The sequence below is a fragment of the Lipotes vexillifer genome, unplaced genomic scaffold (assembly GCF_000442215.2).
Source record: "Lipotes vexillifer unplaced genomic scaffold, Lipotes_vexillifer_v1.1 scaffold639, whole genome shotgun sequence".
NCBI lineage: Eukaryota > Metazoa > Chordata > Mammalia > Artiodactyla > Lipotidae > Lipotes > Lipotes vexillifer.
In genome coordinates, this window is record NW_006786377.1 from 3,622,024 (window position 1) to 3,637,930 (window position 15,907).

General features: G+C 36.9%; 1 protein-coding gene across 1 annotated transcript in view; it reads left to right on the top strand.

The window, feature by feature from the left end:
• Nucleotides 1–196: 196 nt before the first annotated feature.
• Nucleotides 197–15,907, top strand: part of LATS1 (large tumor suppressor kinase 1) — a 26,337-nt gene continuing 10,626 nt past the window's right edge. Inside the window, exons 1-4 of the mRNA XM_007458759.1 lie at nt 197–568; nt 5,100–5,247; nt 10,903–12,416; nt 15,128–15,710. Of these exons, the coding sequence (XP_007458821.1) occupies nt 227–568; nt 5,100–5,247; nt 10,903–12,416; nt 15,128–15,710 (2,587 nt within the window). The 5' untranslated portion in view covers nt 197–226. The remainder of the gene's footprint in view (nt 569–5,099; nt 5,248–10,902; nt 12,417–15,127; nt 15,711–15,907) is intronic.

Here is a 15,907-nt window from a genome sequence, read left to right on the forward strand (position 1 = left end):
GTATACCCCACGATTAAGGGGGTGCCTGACTACTATACATGGTACTGCTTTATCAGTCACTTTATAGCTTTGTTTGTTTGTTTGTTTTATTTAGGTCATAAAAATTTTAACATTCCTGGGGACTTCTACAAAGGATCTTTTTCAGTTTTGCTCAAAGGAAAGCTCTGAATCTATCAAGTAGCTCTTAAAGAAGTCTTTTGTGTGAGTTATATATATAGATGTTTTCATGAAGAGGAGTGAAAAGCCAGAAGGATATAGGCAAATGAGGCCTAAGACCTTTCCTGCCAGTAACTATACTGGCAGCAGCCGACAAATGCTGCAAGAAATTCGGGAATCCCTTAGGAATTTATCCAAACCATCCGATGCTGCTAAGGCTGAGCATAACTTGAGTAAAATGTCAGCTGAAGACCCGCGACAAGTCAGAAATCCACCCAAGTTTGGGATGCATCATAAAGCCTTGCTGGAAATTCGAAACTCTCTACAACCATTTGCAAATGAAACAAGTCGGAGTACTTCAGAAGTTAATCCACAAATGCTTCAAGACTTGCAAGCTGCTGGATTTGATGAGGTAAGAATTTTTAAAAACAAAAGAAAGGGTTTTTCTTACCTTACACTACATAACACTTTTTAGGTGACCTCCTGCCCAGATGTTTCCTTTGAGAGAATTTAACTATGTATAGAAATTTGTATATTCTATCAGCAAAGAATGTTGTTTACAATTTCATTAATTATTAAAACAAAATAATTATTATTTCTTTAGCTTTCTCTGTGGTTCTGAGATTAAAAGGTCAAGTCATGAAGTCAGAGTGGAAGTGCAGGTGAGGAAAGCCACAAGTGAGGGCAGGGCAAGGACATCTGTCTGTGTGCGGTAGTTTCCCTGGTGAGGGTGAGCCCAGTGGCTGGTTTAGAAATGAGGGCCCTAAGGGTATGAAGTTTAAGCTTATACTTCAGAGAAGGAAAAGGGGCCAGAGACATCATTCAGCACTTAATGCTCACAGACCTCTCAGACTCAAAGCTTAACTTCACAAAAACTAAAAATTTACTTGTTGATCAGTCTCCAAGAATTTCAAGTTTTTTTGGTGAAATTTCAGTTCATGTCAATTATGCTAAGTCTTTAATATTTACTTTTAGAACTCATTTTGAAAGTTTTCATAGTCTGTTTATTATTTAATCATACCCATTTTGTTTAGGTTACTAATAAAATTTATTTTCCATGATTACATAGTTTAGATGAATATTTTAGATAGCAGGAATCATTTTAGGTAAAAATTGGCCATGGAAATTGTAACTAAATGTGAATAATCAAGCATTGATTACATTTTCTTTCAAAATGATAGTAACTTTTTTCCTGATTATAAAAGTAATATCTGTTCCCTGTTAAAAATTAAACCATATAAGGAAGAAACTAAAAATTAGCTCCACTACACAAAAATAACTACCCTTAAAATTCCTTCACCTTGTTAATATTTTAGTGACCACGTTTTCAGATATCTCTGTATTTAATTTAAAAAATGAGAACGTAAGTATGCATTATAGTAAAGGATTTGAAAAGGGAAATTTATTACTAAACTAGGAAGAAATAAAGATTCTTTCTGGCCCATTCTCTTCACTTGGTTAATATTATTTCCTATTAATTTTATATTTAAGTGTTCTAAATATATTGGATTTGCACCAGAAAATATATGGGGGTTGGGGAGGAGAGGAGATCCTGGGGTGTTTTCCTGGTTAGTAGTTGGAGGATTAAGGAAATGGCTTGAATGGAGAGTCTCTTAGAGTACTTTCTTCCTAATCCTTTAGCCAAAAGGCAAAGAATAAAGAGAAGGCTGAATCATTGGTCTTATTCTTTCCTCTTACATATTGCTAGGGAAAGGGAGTTTAGAAAATCACATGGCTGTAAAGGCCCTTAAGTGGTAATGTGTATGTCAGATAAATCACATCAGTAAATATGTATTTATGGAGCTCTTACTGTGTGTGAACCCATCAATCAGGATAGGGAATCATACCAAAGATGGTCTGTACCTTTAAGGAACTTAAACATTTTTTCTAACGTAGACAGTTTTAAGAAATGTAAGGCATTGGTCAGTGCCCTGTTCTTTATTTGTTGGCAATAATAATAATTGCTTTGCATTACAAAGATATGTTAGCTTTACTGCAGTCACACATTTCAAAATTGTTTACCTTATGACATTAATAGCCCCTTAAGCAAGGTTGCTTTACTAAAAGCATTTAGACATTTATCAATCCTCATTTATCCAAATAACGAAGGAATGGTATTATATATACTCACAGTGATATAAAGAATATGGCAATTTTACTTCTTCTGCCTCCTGAATCACTCATTCTGGTAGCTTCCCATTATGTTGCAGAATTTGTTCAAGATCCTAACTTGATACTTCAAAATTCTTATCTAGTTTTCGCTTTCTTTTTTTTTTTTTTTTTTTGCCGCACCACGCAGCTTATGGGATCTTAGTTCCCTGACCAGGGATTGAACCTGGGCCCTCGGCAGTGGAAGCACACAGTCCTAACCACTGGACCACCAGGGAATTCCTTTCACTTCGTTATTTTTATCATTTCATAAACTCTAATCTATTCCTTTAAGTATGCCAAGTTCAAGGCAGTTGCAATTTTTTTTTTTTTTTTTTTTTGCAGTACGCGGGCCTCTCACTGTTGTGGCCTCTCCCGCTGCGGAGCACAGGCTCCGGATGCGCAGGCTCAGCGGCCATGGCTCAGGGGCCCAGCCGCTCTGCGGCATGTGGGATCCTCCCAGACCAGGGCACGAACCCATGTCCCCTGCATCGGCAGGCGGACTCTCAACCACTGCGCCACCAGGGAAGCCCGGTTGCAATTTTTTGAGAATGTTTCTGGTGCTCTATAAAATTAAAACCTTAAATATTTCAAGATTAATTTCCTCGTAGGAATAAATGTTAAAAATTAAGGATTGATGCATTCTTGGGGCACATAAAGCTATAATCACTGGAGTGTATTTTTGTTTCTAAGCCTGAAGAACAAAAGCATACTAATGGGGACATAATGTTTTCTTAGCACATAAGATTTCTATTCCAAAGTTACTGATTTAAGGGTGCTCTTTTTCACCCTGGCACTAAGACCCCCACTTAAGGAACACTTGGTTGATATTGCTACCGGTGTAAAAAATATTTTAACATATAGCAATAAAATTAAAATATCAAAGCCAGCATAATCACCACCAAAATCACAGGCTGAAATTCTAGTGCATTTAGATATGGTTCCTACAATGTTGAAAAAGAATGGTGGGTGTCAGTTTTCTTACCAACTGAGATAGCGCTGCCATGTGATATTAGCATAAATACAGTTACAGTTCACTTGGTGTAACCACTTTTAAAGTTAAGCACTCCCTGGTGAATTTTAATTTGGATGATTTGTATTATTTTAAATTTGCACATAAAGTGAGACTTACTAATCCTTTGTATCTCACTACAAATTTGCAAAGTCTGATGGGCATAAAATGTGACCACACTGTACCTTTTTATCAGTTAAGGATTGAGTTTGGTTGCTTTTAATAAAAATCCAAATAATAATGCTTTAAACAAAATAGTGACTCAGTTTATATAGCTAGTATCGGTTCAGTCTCTTAAAAATATCAAACTACAACTCTTAATGAATCTCTTGAATTTTCCTTCTTGGTGACAACATGCTGTAGCACAGGTGTCATATCTGTTGTCTAGGAAACAGGGTACAGGAGGGACCAGCACCTAAATCAGGGATAGCAATATTCTTCCAGAAATCCTTGGTTTTTGTCTCATTGGTCAGAATTTTCATGTGGCCGCTGTAGCTATAAGGAAAACTTGTTTCAAAAAATCCTAGTAACTTTTTCTGAAAAATGGAGACTAGGTCTTGAGTAGGCAACAAGTCTCTGCCGCAGCTTTTTTTGCTTGGCCTCAATCATCTCCAGTCATTTTGAGTAAGAGGATCATCTATCAATAGCCTGGTCACGCGTTAGTCTTATAAAGCCATTTCTCATTTAAAAATATTGTTTGAAATACTAAATCCTCTAGGACAAGTAAGTAGGTGCCTCCCTCTTGAAAAATGTGTATCAGTATACTTTTTGCATCTTAGTGTATAATTTATGTTTACATATAAAATAAAGGACATGGAACAGAGCAGGAGGACAACCCATATCTGAGCTCCAGGCACCGTGCTTTTACATGTTTTCTTGTTTAATCCTCACATCAACTCTAAGTGTATTACAGATGAAGAAACTGAGCTCTGAAATGTTAAATAAGTTACCAGAGTTCACACAGTTCTAAAGTGGGGCACATAAATCTCCAATCACTGGAGTGTATTTTTGCTTCTAAGCATGACAGACAAAGCATAGTAATGCAGGGCTACTGGAACTCAAACTCTTTGGTTCCATTTGATTCCAAACTCCCTGTTTTTTCTTTCATACCATGTAGCCTCCTGAAGTCTTCATCAAGTCATATAAAGTCTGAGTGTTTTTCCTCTACCATTTGTCCTATATTTGTGTCCTCATAAATAAAATTCTGTGAAGATGTAAACTCTAAGAAGGTAGGAACCAGAACTACATAGCTCTTTTACTAGTAAACACAATGATAAAGATGCTTAATAAAATACTTTAACAGTAGGAAAGAGTGGTTTCCACTATGTTGTTTGATGCCTTTTTAACAATTTGATATTTATATAAGAATGAAATTAAGAATGAGAAATTCAGAAGCATGTTGTTATGATTGTATCTGGGAAAAAACCCTAGAAGAAAACAGTAATACATTACATAAAGGTGAAAATATTAAAGAAACATTTGAAGAGTTTGAGGGTTTGTTTTCTTTAGTAATTTGAGATTGTATGGATTTTTATAGTTTTACTGTGCTGTACAGTATATCCTTGTAGCTTATTTATTTTATACATGGTAGTTTGTACCTCTTAATCCCCTACCCTTATCTTGTCCCTCCCCACAAAGTAGTTTTACAAACAGGACATTAAATTTTGGCTTGGGGCCTCGTTCTTCAAAATTATGAATTTCTCCAGTGGAAGTTATAGTGTTGTTTCCTTCTTACTAATTATAAGATTTAAATTTAATTTCTGTTTTTATAACTTCATACCAGGATATGGTTATACAAGCTCTTCAGAAAACTAATAACAGAAGTATAGAAGCTGCAATTGAATTCATTAGTAAAATGAGTTACCAAGATCCTCGACGGGAACAGATGGCTGCAGCAGCTGCCAGACCTATTAATGCCAACTTAAAGCCAGGTGATTAATCAAATTTTTTCTAGTCTCTTATTTTATAATACTTAAAAATATTTAAGTATATAAAGTGTTTTGTCTTAGAAATTGTTAAAAGCATTACGGTAAGTGAAAGCCTCAAGCTAGAAGAATAACATTACAGTGTTACACCAAAATGAATTTGCAGATGGGACCCTAAAGTTCCATAGGTAATTCTGATAAGCAGCAGTCTAGGTTGAGAACTGCTTGATTGCTTATAATGCAACTGAAATATTTTTCTTTTTAACCATAAATATAATTCAGACTATTCCTTTTTTATGTATATAATCTTATTGTAAAACATGTTCATCATAGAATATTTAGAAAGTAAATAAGCGAAAACACCGCTATTAATACCCACAAGATTTTGGTATGTTTTGTTTCTCAGTCAAAAACTGGAGTGGGTTTATATGTGTGTATTTTGATTCTTATTGTTTAAGCAAAAAACGGGGTCATACTAAAACCTACTTTATTCATTTAGTATACCATATATAACTTTCCTTGTTATTAAATGGCCTACAGAATACCTAGCTACAGTAAGGTAGACTTATCACATATGTTATTTAACCAGTCTCATTTTTTGACATTTGCCTTGTTTCCTTTTTTTTTTTGCCATTATAGACAGCACTGCAGTAAATTCCCTTATACCTAAATCTTTGTACATTCCTGATGATTTGGTAAAAGTAAATTTTCAAAGACTTGCAAAAAGTTTTTCTCATAGGCATACCTCATATTATTTTGCTTCACTTTATTGCACTTCGCAGACATTTCAGTTCTTACAAATTGAAGGTTTGTGGCAATCCTGCATCAAGCAAGTCTGTCGGTGCCATTTTTCTTTTTCTTTTTTTTTTTTTTTTTTTTTTTTTTGGGGGTGCGCGGGCCTCTCACTGTTGTGGCCTCTCCCGTTGTGGAGCACAGGCTCCACACGCACAGGCTCAGCGGCCGTGGCACACAGGCCTAGCCGCTCCACAGCATGTGGGATCTTCCTGGACCGGGGCACGAACCCGCGTCCCCTGCATGAGCAGGCAGACTCAACCACTGCGCCACCAGGGAAGCCCTGTCGGTACCATTTTTCAAACAGCATTTGCTCACTTCATGTCTCTGTGTCATATTTTGATAATTATCAAAATATTTCAAACCCTCCACCAGTGAAGATTATGACTTGCTGAAGGCTCAGATGATGGTTAGCATTTTTTTAGCAATAAAGTATTTTTTAATAAGATATGTACATTGTTTTTTAGATATAATGCTATTGCCCACTTATTAGACTGTAGTATATATATGTGCATATATACATATATATATATATAAAGTATAAACATAACTTTTATATGCACTGAGAAGCCAAAAAGTTCACATGACTTACTTTATTGTAATAGTCACCGAACTGCACCGAACCCGCACCCATCTCCGTCCGAGGTATGCCTGTATCGCTGACCAGAAAGGTGTTGCCAACTTGTTTTGTCCCAGTCAGTTTAATATAAGAATGCCTGTATTTGTAAATCCTAGGTATTATCCTTTGTGTATATTTAATGGTTATGAAAATACTATCATTTTACATTCACATTTCTTTGATCACTGGTGAGCTTAAACATTTGTTTATTGATTATTTTTAAACTGACATTTTAATTCTTTCCTAATCTTGTATTTGTCTTTTTAAATTGATTTATAAGAGGCCTAATTTTTTCATTCTTTCAGCAAATTTTTCTTGATCAACCACTATTTCAGGCCCTTTGCTTGGCATTGGATATAAAGTTCTTGCCCTTTCATGGAGTTGAGATTCTAGTAAGGGAGCTCAAATACACAAATACATGTAGAATTACAACTATGTAAGTATGAATGAAGAGGGGACAGTTATGTGGTACTATGGACTTATATAATAGAGGGATTTTTCACCTGATCAAGGAGATGAGAGAAAACCTTCCTGTGAAACTGATACTAGAGCTGATATCTGAAGAAAGACAAGGGTTAATGGTGATGGGTTTCATGAGGAGGAGTGTTCCCATGCATGGCTTGTTTGGCAGGTTTTGATATCACATTCGAAGAAATGAAAGTGGCTAGAATGCTGAAAACAGGAGTATAAGATATGAATGGAGAAGTGCGTAGGGGCCTGACTATGCAGGACTGTCTATTGATTTTATCCTAAGAGCAGCAGGAAGTTATGGAAACATTTCAAGCAGGGTAATAACATGATTAACTTTGTGTTTCAGAAAGATAGCTGCAATGGATGAGAACGGATTAGAGAGAGCAAAGGAGGGTGTCTGGATAGACTTGATAAGAAATACAATTCACAGGAAATGAAGGTAATTTGGACTAGGGAGATGGTGGTGGAGAAAATTGAATGAAATAAGAAAGAGATAGGAGGAGTAAAATTGACAAGGACATGGCGATAGATTGCGTATGGTGGGTGATAATGGAGTGGGATGACTCTTAGGCTTTTGGTGTATAAAAATGGATGGTGATTACCTCACATTATGAAAGGGAACGCTAAAGGAGGACAGGATTTGGTGGAGAAAGATCATAAGTCTGGTTTTAGACATAAGGTTTAGTTAGGTTCATTGAGTTATCCAAGTGAGGATGTCCCATTATTTTGCAGAACTTGTTCAAGATTCTAACTTGGTACTTCAAAATTCTTACCCAGTTTTCGCTTCTTTTTTTTTTTTTTGCCACGCTGCACAGCTTGTGGGATCCTAGTTCCCTGACCAGGGATTGAACCCGGAACCAGGGTGATGGATGGTTCGTCCATGTGGATGTTGAAGTTATAGAATGTTGTCAGGGCTTAGGGTAGAATGCCAGAGTTACGGGTGAATGAGGGCGAGCAAGTAGGTGTTCACTGGGTGACCAGTAGAGGAATGAATGTGGCCTCCCACAGATAGCATGAGCTTCCAAAGAACTGGCTTTTTAAAAAGATTTTGCAGAAATAACAATGATCTAGAAGCATAAATGGAGAGCAAAGAAGTGGAGTTCCACCTTTTAGCCCAGTTTATTTTTGAAGAAAACCTTGATTGCAAAGGACTGAAAGGAAAGTAATGTCAGCAGACGATAACCAGCTTTAAGGACGTGGGGGGAAAGCTTGGAGCAGAGGTTAGTGATCGAGGGCCATTTGCTGGTTATAGAACAGAGCGTGTCTAGAGGGCAACAGTGGGAGGGTTTAGGAAGTGGAAGAACACAGAGAACTTTATGGGAGGTGCAGAGCTGTAGGGATGACAGTGTACTTGAGGGTTGCAGAGATTTCGTCTTACCTGGTAAAAGCTGGGAGAGTGACTTGGTGCATTTGGCCTCAGCTGACTACCCGAGGAAGGTGAGACTGAGCCTGTGGTCAGAGGACTTGTCTAGCTTGCCCAGAGTGATGACTTTCCCTGAACTCATAAACCCAAGATGCTGCCCAGCCTAGATGAAATAGAATGTTAAACTGTACATTCTGAATATTTACCAGGTTTTTTTTAATGTGTTATTAAATGTATTTTCTCCCAGGATGATGTTGACCCTTCAAATTTGTGGGTGTTTCTTGTTTTGTTTTGAATGGTACTAAGTGTTTTATGTATTTAAATCTATCAGTCTATTATTGTATGTTCTCTACCTTTGTCATACTTGGGAAGACCTTCCCAGGAGGTACAAAGAGGTACCCCAATATTATCGAATGTTCACTGGTTTTCTCCTAGTACTTGTATGGTTTCATCTTTTTTTATTTTATTTTTTTGCGGTACGCGGGCCTCTGTTTTGGCCTTTCCCGTTGCGGTGCACAGGCTCCGGACGCGCAGGCTCAGTGGCCATGGCTCACGGGCCTAGTCGCTCTGCGGCAAGTGGGATCTTCCTGGACTGGGGCACGAACCCATGTCCCCTGCATCGGCAGGCGGACTCTCAACCACTGCGCCACCAGGGAAGCCCTGGTTTCATCTTTAACATTTAAATGTTTAATCCTTCTGGAATGTATTATTTATATGTATCATATCTTACACAAATGTGTTTTATATATATATTTTATTTTATTTTATTCTTTTTATATATATTTTAAATGTATTATACTTAGTGACCAGATTATTTTAAATACTTCGGTTTTTTTTTTGGTATCGTATGTTTTCTTGCCTGTTTAATTTATTTGGAAATTCCATTAAATAGAGACTTTGTAAAATCTCTGCCTTATTTAGTGTTCAGCTAATTATCCCCTACTGCCTTTTTTGTTTTAAAAGCCATACTGAAATGTATTTAAAATTAGTGTTATATCTATCAAAATTACAAATGGACACATCCTTTGGCTCAATAATGCCATTTCTAATAATTTGTCTACTTAACATATATATGAAATGGTATCTGTACAAAATTCTTCATTGCTTTTTGTGGGGGAGGGGTAAAACAAAAGACTGGAAACAACCTTAACAGCCATCAGTAGGGAAACTGATTAAGTAAATTTGGGTACAGCCATACAGCGAAAAACTGTAATAACATTTTTTAAAGGTAAAGAAACACTTTATGTACTACTACAGAATCTTCCATTTTTTTAATGAAAAGACCCAGGCACAATACTATATATAGGAGGTATACTTTTTTTTTTAATTTAAGTGTAGTTGATCTACAGTGTTAGTTTCTGATGTACAACAAAGTGATACAGTTATGCATATACATATTCTTTTCCATTATGGTTTATTACAGGATATTGAATATAAGTTCCCTGTGCTCTACAGTAGGACCTTGTTTTTTATCCATTCTGTATATAATAGTTTGCATCTGCTCATCCCAACCTCCCAATCCAACCCTTCCCCGCCTCCCCCCACCCACCCACCCTTGGCAACCACAAATCTGTTCTTTATGTCTGATCTGTTTCTGTTTTTTAGGTAAGTTCATTTGTGTCATATTTTAGGTTCCACGTATAACTGATATCATATGGTATTTATCTTTCTTTTTCTGACTTACTTCACTTAGTATGATAATCTCTGGTTGCATCCATGTAGCTACAAATGGCATTATTTCATTCTTCTTTATGGCTGAGTAATATTCCATTGTGTGTGTGTGTGTGTCTGTGTGTGTGTATATTATATATATATATATAAAATATATATATACCACATCTTCTTTATCCATTCATCTATCAGTGGACATTTAGGTTGTTTCCATGTCTTGGCTATTGTAAATAGTGCTGCTATGAACATAGGGGTGCATGTATCTTTTCAAATTATAGTTTTGTCTAGATATATGCCCAGGAGTGGGATTGCTGGATCATATGGCAACTCTATTTTTAGTTTTTTTGATGAACCTCCATACTGTTCTCCACAGTGGCTGCACCAATTTACATTCCCACCAACAGCGTAGGAGGGTTCCCTTTCCCTTTTCTAGTACTGTTTACCTGTGTATTCCTAAAATATCTTACTGATGACATTGGTTACCTTCAGTGACATTGGTTGCCCAAGGGACGGTGTGGGTGTCCTTTTGTACCACTTGAATTTTGAGCTATGAGAATGTGTTACCTAGTCAAAAATAAATAAAAATTTAAAAGGTAAAATAAAAGCACATACTCAAATTTGATTTTTGTGATTCTTGAAAGAGAATTATCATTTAGTAGTGTTAGAATTCCAAGCTAAATTTTTCGAAAGTAAGAGGTTAAAAAAACATGTTTTTTGTTTGTTTGTTTTTGTTTTATTCCCATAGGGAGTGTGCAACAATCAGTTAACCGCAAACAAAGCTGGAAAGGTTCTAAAGAATCCTTAGTTCCTCAGAGACATGGCCCACCACTAGGAGAAAGTGTGGCCTATCGTTCTGAAAGTCCCAACTCACAGACAGATGTAGGAAGACCTTTGTCAGGATCTGGTATAACAGCATTTACTCAAGCTCACCCTAGCAACGGACAGAGAGTGAACCCCCCCCCACCTCCTCAAGTCAGGAGTGTCACTCCTCCACCACCTCCAAGAGGCCAGACTCCCCCGCCAAGAGGTACAACTCCACCTCCCCCATCATGGGAACCAAACACTCAAACAAAGCGCTATTCTGGGAACATGGAATACGTAATCTCCCGCATCTCTCCTGTTCCACCTGGAGCCTGGCAGGAGGGCTATCCTCCACCACCTCTTAACACGTCCCCAATGAATCCTCCTAATCAGGGACAGAGAGGCATTAATTCTGTTCCTGTTGGCAGGCAACCAATCATCATGCAGAGTGCTAACAAATTTAACTTTCCACCAGGGAGACCTGGAATTCAGAATGGTAGTGGCCAGACTGATTTTATGATACACCAAAATGTTGTCCCTGCTGGTGCTGTGAATCGGCAGCCACCGCCTCCATACCCTCTGACCCCAGCTAATGGACAAAGCCCTTCTGCTTTACAGACAGGAGGATCTGCTGCTCCTTCATCATACACAAATGGGAATATTCCTCAGTCTATGATGGTGCCAAACAGAAATAGTCATAACATGGAACTTTATAACATTAATGTACCTGGACTGCAAACAACTTGGCCTCAGTCATCTTCTGCTCCTGCCCAGTCATCCCCGAGCAGTGGACATGAAATCCCTACATGGCAACCTAACATACCAGTGAGGTCAAATTCTTTTAATAACCCATTAGGAAATAGAACAAGTCATTCTGCTAATTCGCAGCCTTCGGCTACAACAGTCACTGCTATTACACCAGCTCCCATTCAACAGCCTGTGAAAAGTATACGTGTATTGAAACCAGAGCTGCAGACTGCTTTAGCACCTACACACCCTTCTTGGATACCACAGCCAATTCAAACTGTTCAACCTGGTCCTTTTTCTGAGGGTACCACTTCAAATATGACCGTTATGCCGCCTGTTGCTGAAGCTCCAAACTATCAAGGTCCACCACCACCTTACCCCAAACATCTGCTACACCAAAACCCATCTGTTCCTCCATATGAATCAGTCAATAAATCTAGCAAAGAGGAACAGCCGAGCTTGCCCAAGGAAGATGAGAGTGAGAAAAGTTATGAAAATGTTGATAATGGAGATAAAGAAAAGAAACAGATTACCACTTCACCTATCACCGTTAGGAAAAACAAGAAAGATGAAGAGCGAAGGGAATCTCGTATCCAAAGTTATTCTCCTCAGGCATTTAAATTCTTTATGGAGCAACATGTAGAAAATGTACTCAAATCTCATCAGCAGCGTCTACATCGTAAAAAACAATTAGAGAACGAAATGATGCGGGTAAAACCTCTTTTTAAAAATATTTTATTTTTATTGGAGTATAGTTGATTTACAATGTTGTGTTAGTTTCAGGTGTACAGCAAAGTGATTCAGTTATACATATACATATATCCACTCTTTTTTAGATTCTTTTCCCATATAGGCCATTACAGAATACTGAGTAGAGTTCTGTGCTGTACAGTAGGTCCTTATTAGTTATCTGTTTAATATATAGTAGTGTGTATATGTCAATCCCAATCTCCTAATTTATCCCTCCCCCCTCGTTACCCGCCTGGTAACCATCAGTTTGTTTTCTACATCTGTGACTCTATTTCTGTTTTGTAAATAAGTCCATTTGTACCATTTTTTTATATTCCACATATAAGCGATATCATATGATATTTGTCTTTGTCTGACTTCACTCAGTGTGACAATCTCTAGGTCCATCCATGTTGCTGCAAATGGCATTATTTCATTCTTTTTTTACGGCTGAGTATAAAACCTTTTAAAATGTCCATTTTTATACTTGATTATGTATTTGCTTGTTTATTTTAAAATACTGTGGTCCAGTATTTTTCTTTTTTTATCCTAAATATATTATCAATTATTTAAAAGTCAGTAAACATTAAGTATTTTTGATTATACCATTTTATTTTAGCATTTCATGATTTACTCAGAATTTTTTATAATAAAGTTGTAATAAATTAAGAAAAGTACAGTTTACAGTGTGTAGTTTAGGTATGCATAATCCCTTTAATGGAAATTGGAGCAAGGGTTTTTTTCTAGAGTTTACACATTATCTTACATTTTAAAATAAACTAGAAATAGCTGCATCCCATCTCTTGATAAACTTATGAAACATTTATTTTTATTTACAGTAGTTTTCGGGCTTGGGGGCTAATTCATCAGATTGGTCTTATTAGAAAGTGTCAGACACATCTCCTTTCAGTTATTTCCCCTTCTAATTTTATTTTTATAATGTACTAGAAAAATATGTTGAAATTATTAAATCAAACTACTAAAAAGGAGATCAGAATAATTAAACACTTTAGATTAATATCTGTTGTTGATTCCATGTAGATCTCTTCACTAGATATTACGGTGGTACTCTCATTATTATTTTTATCCTGTGTTTACAGTTCAAAGGTTTGGCTCCTAATCTTACATCTAGTGCTCAAAAGCCAAGAGGCTTAAATTTGTGTTAAACTTCCTTATGAAACTTGAGAGAGCCATTCTTTTAAAATGATTTTTCTAAATCTGATTTCACAGTATAGTTACTCCTGCTATAAATTGAATTTTGTGAGGTGAGAAATACCATGATAACCTGTATGACTTATCCATATTTAGCTCTTAGGATTTCTTACTAAAGTCTGTCTGTATGTATTTTCTTAGTTTATTTTTCCTTTTTCCTCTTCACTTTCACTAATAGCTGATTTAAACTTTTATGGTGTTGGAAGCTTTGCTGACTTCTGTAGCCTCCATTACTGTGTAGGCAAGTAAGATTTTTAGAGAAATAGTTCTGTACTAAGTCTGGCATGCCACCCTTAAAAGATTTTGCATGCAAACGCGCATCCTAACAGAAGCATGAGGTTGCTATATTTTAATTAGTCTTGCATTTCTAGAATTATACTCTACTTTTCAAATCAAATTCCTTTTCTATTTAAATTCCTTTTTTTTTTTTTTTTTTTGCTGTACGCGGGCCTCCCACCGCCGTGGCGTCTCCCGTTGCGGAGCACAGGCTCTGGACGCACCGGCCCAGTGGCCATAGCTCACGGGCCCAGCTGCCCTGCGGCACGTGGGACCCTCCCGGACCGGGGCACGAACCCGGATCCCCTGCATTGGCAGGCAGACTCTCAACCACTGTGCCACCAGGGAAGCCCTCTGTTTAAATTCTTAAGTTAATTCTTCATTAACTAGTCAAAAATGAACTATTCATTCCTTCTGAATCCAGGTATTCCATGTCTACTTAGACGTTGGTTTTTGTTTTTATCTGTTTTTTGGTATCTTCATAAGTCACACTGACTATTCTTTGAAACATTCCAAAATATCTAAAAGATACCTTGTAATCAAAAAAGTTGTCCCTTTTAAATAAGGTAGGACGTACCCTTTGTATTTTGCATTAGTGGTGGCTGTGAGTCCTACCCTTACTCTAATGCCCTGAGAAAGGTAAAAGGAAAGACTGACTGTTAATGAGTGGTGAGGTTAGGAAAGACATTCTTTTGTTCTCAATACATCAGTTTTTTAGAATAAATGAACCTGAAGTGGAAGAATTTCTTTTCATGAAGGATGAAATGAAAAGAAGACTATTTGAGGCATAGGTATTCCACAAAGAGATGCATATAATGAAAGCAATCTAATTATGTAGTTTGGGATGAATATGCATGGAGAGATAGATGAGGGTGCATGTTAACATGTTTGGCTATTGCACACTGGGAACGTGTTTTTTGAGTGCATTAGAGAAGAGTAGAAAGCTGAACATTGATATCATCTTCTCCTTGCTCTCTACAGCAGACTCTGCATATACACTCACCTTGTGTATCCTGTTAACTGTTTCTTATGCTGCACTTTTGATAATTAATTTTCTCTGAAGTATATTCTAGATTTCTAACATGCTTTATTAAAAATTATTATGCATTTAACCTTTAAATACATGCCTGCATTTTTTCCAAGCGATTTCTTAATATTCAGTATAGAAGATAATTCCTCATTTAATATTTAGTTTATTTGCCTAGGTTGGATTATCTCAAGATGCCCAAGATCAAATGAGAAAGATGCTTTGCCAAAAAGAGTCTAATTACATCCGTCTTAAGAGGGCTAAAATGGACAAGTCTATGTTTGTGAAGATAAAGACATTAGGAATAGGAGCATTTGGTGAAGTCTGTCTAGCAAGAAAAGTAGATACTAAGGCTTTATATGCAACAAAAACTCTTCGAAAGAAAGATGTTCTGCTTCGAAATCAAGTTGCTCATGTTAAAGCTGAGAGAGATATCCTGGCCGAAGCTGACAACGAATGGGTAGTTCGTCTTTATTATTCATTCCAAGACAAGGACAATTTATACTTCGTAATGGACTATATTCCTGGGGGTGATATGATGAGCCTATTAATTAGAATGGGCATCTTTCCAGAAAATCTGGCACGATTCTACATAGCAGAACTTACCTGTGCAGTTGAAAGTGTTCATAAAATGGGTTTTATTCATAGAGATATTAAACCTGATAACATTTTGATTGATCGTGATGGTCATATTAAATTGACTGACTTCGGCCTCTGCACTGGCTTCAGATGGACGCATGATTCTAAGTACTATCAGAGTGGTGAGTAAAATCATAAAATTTGTTTGGACATATGCATATGATTTATAATGCAATAAAATATAAGATGGTATTATCCCTGGATGGGAGCCAGAAGTCCTGGGTCAGGTCTTGACTCCACTGGATAAATGTGGGTGAATCCTTTAGACACTTAGATTTATAAAATGAAAGAGTGCGCTAGAATTAATTATTTCTAAATA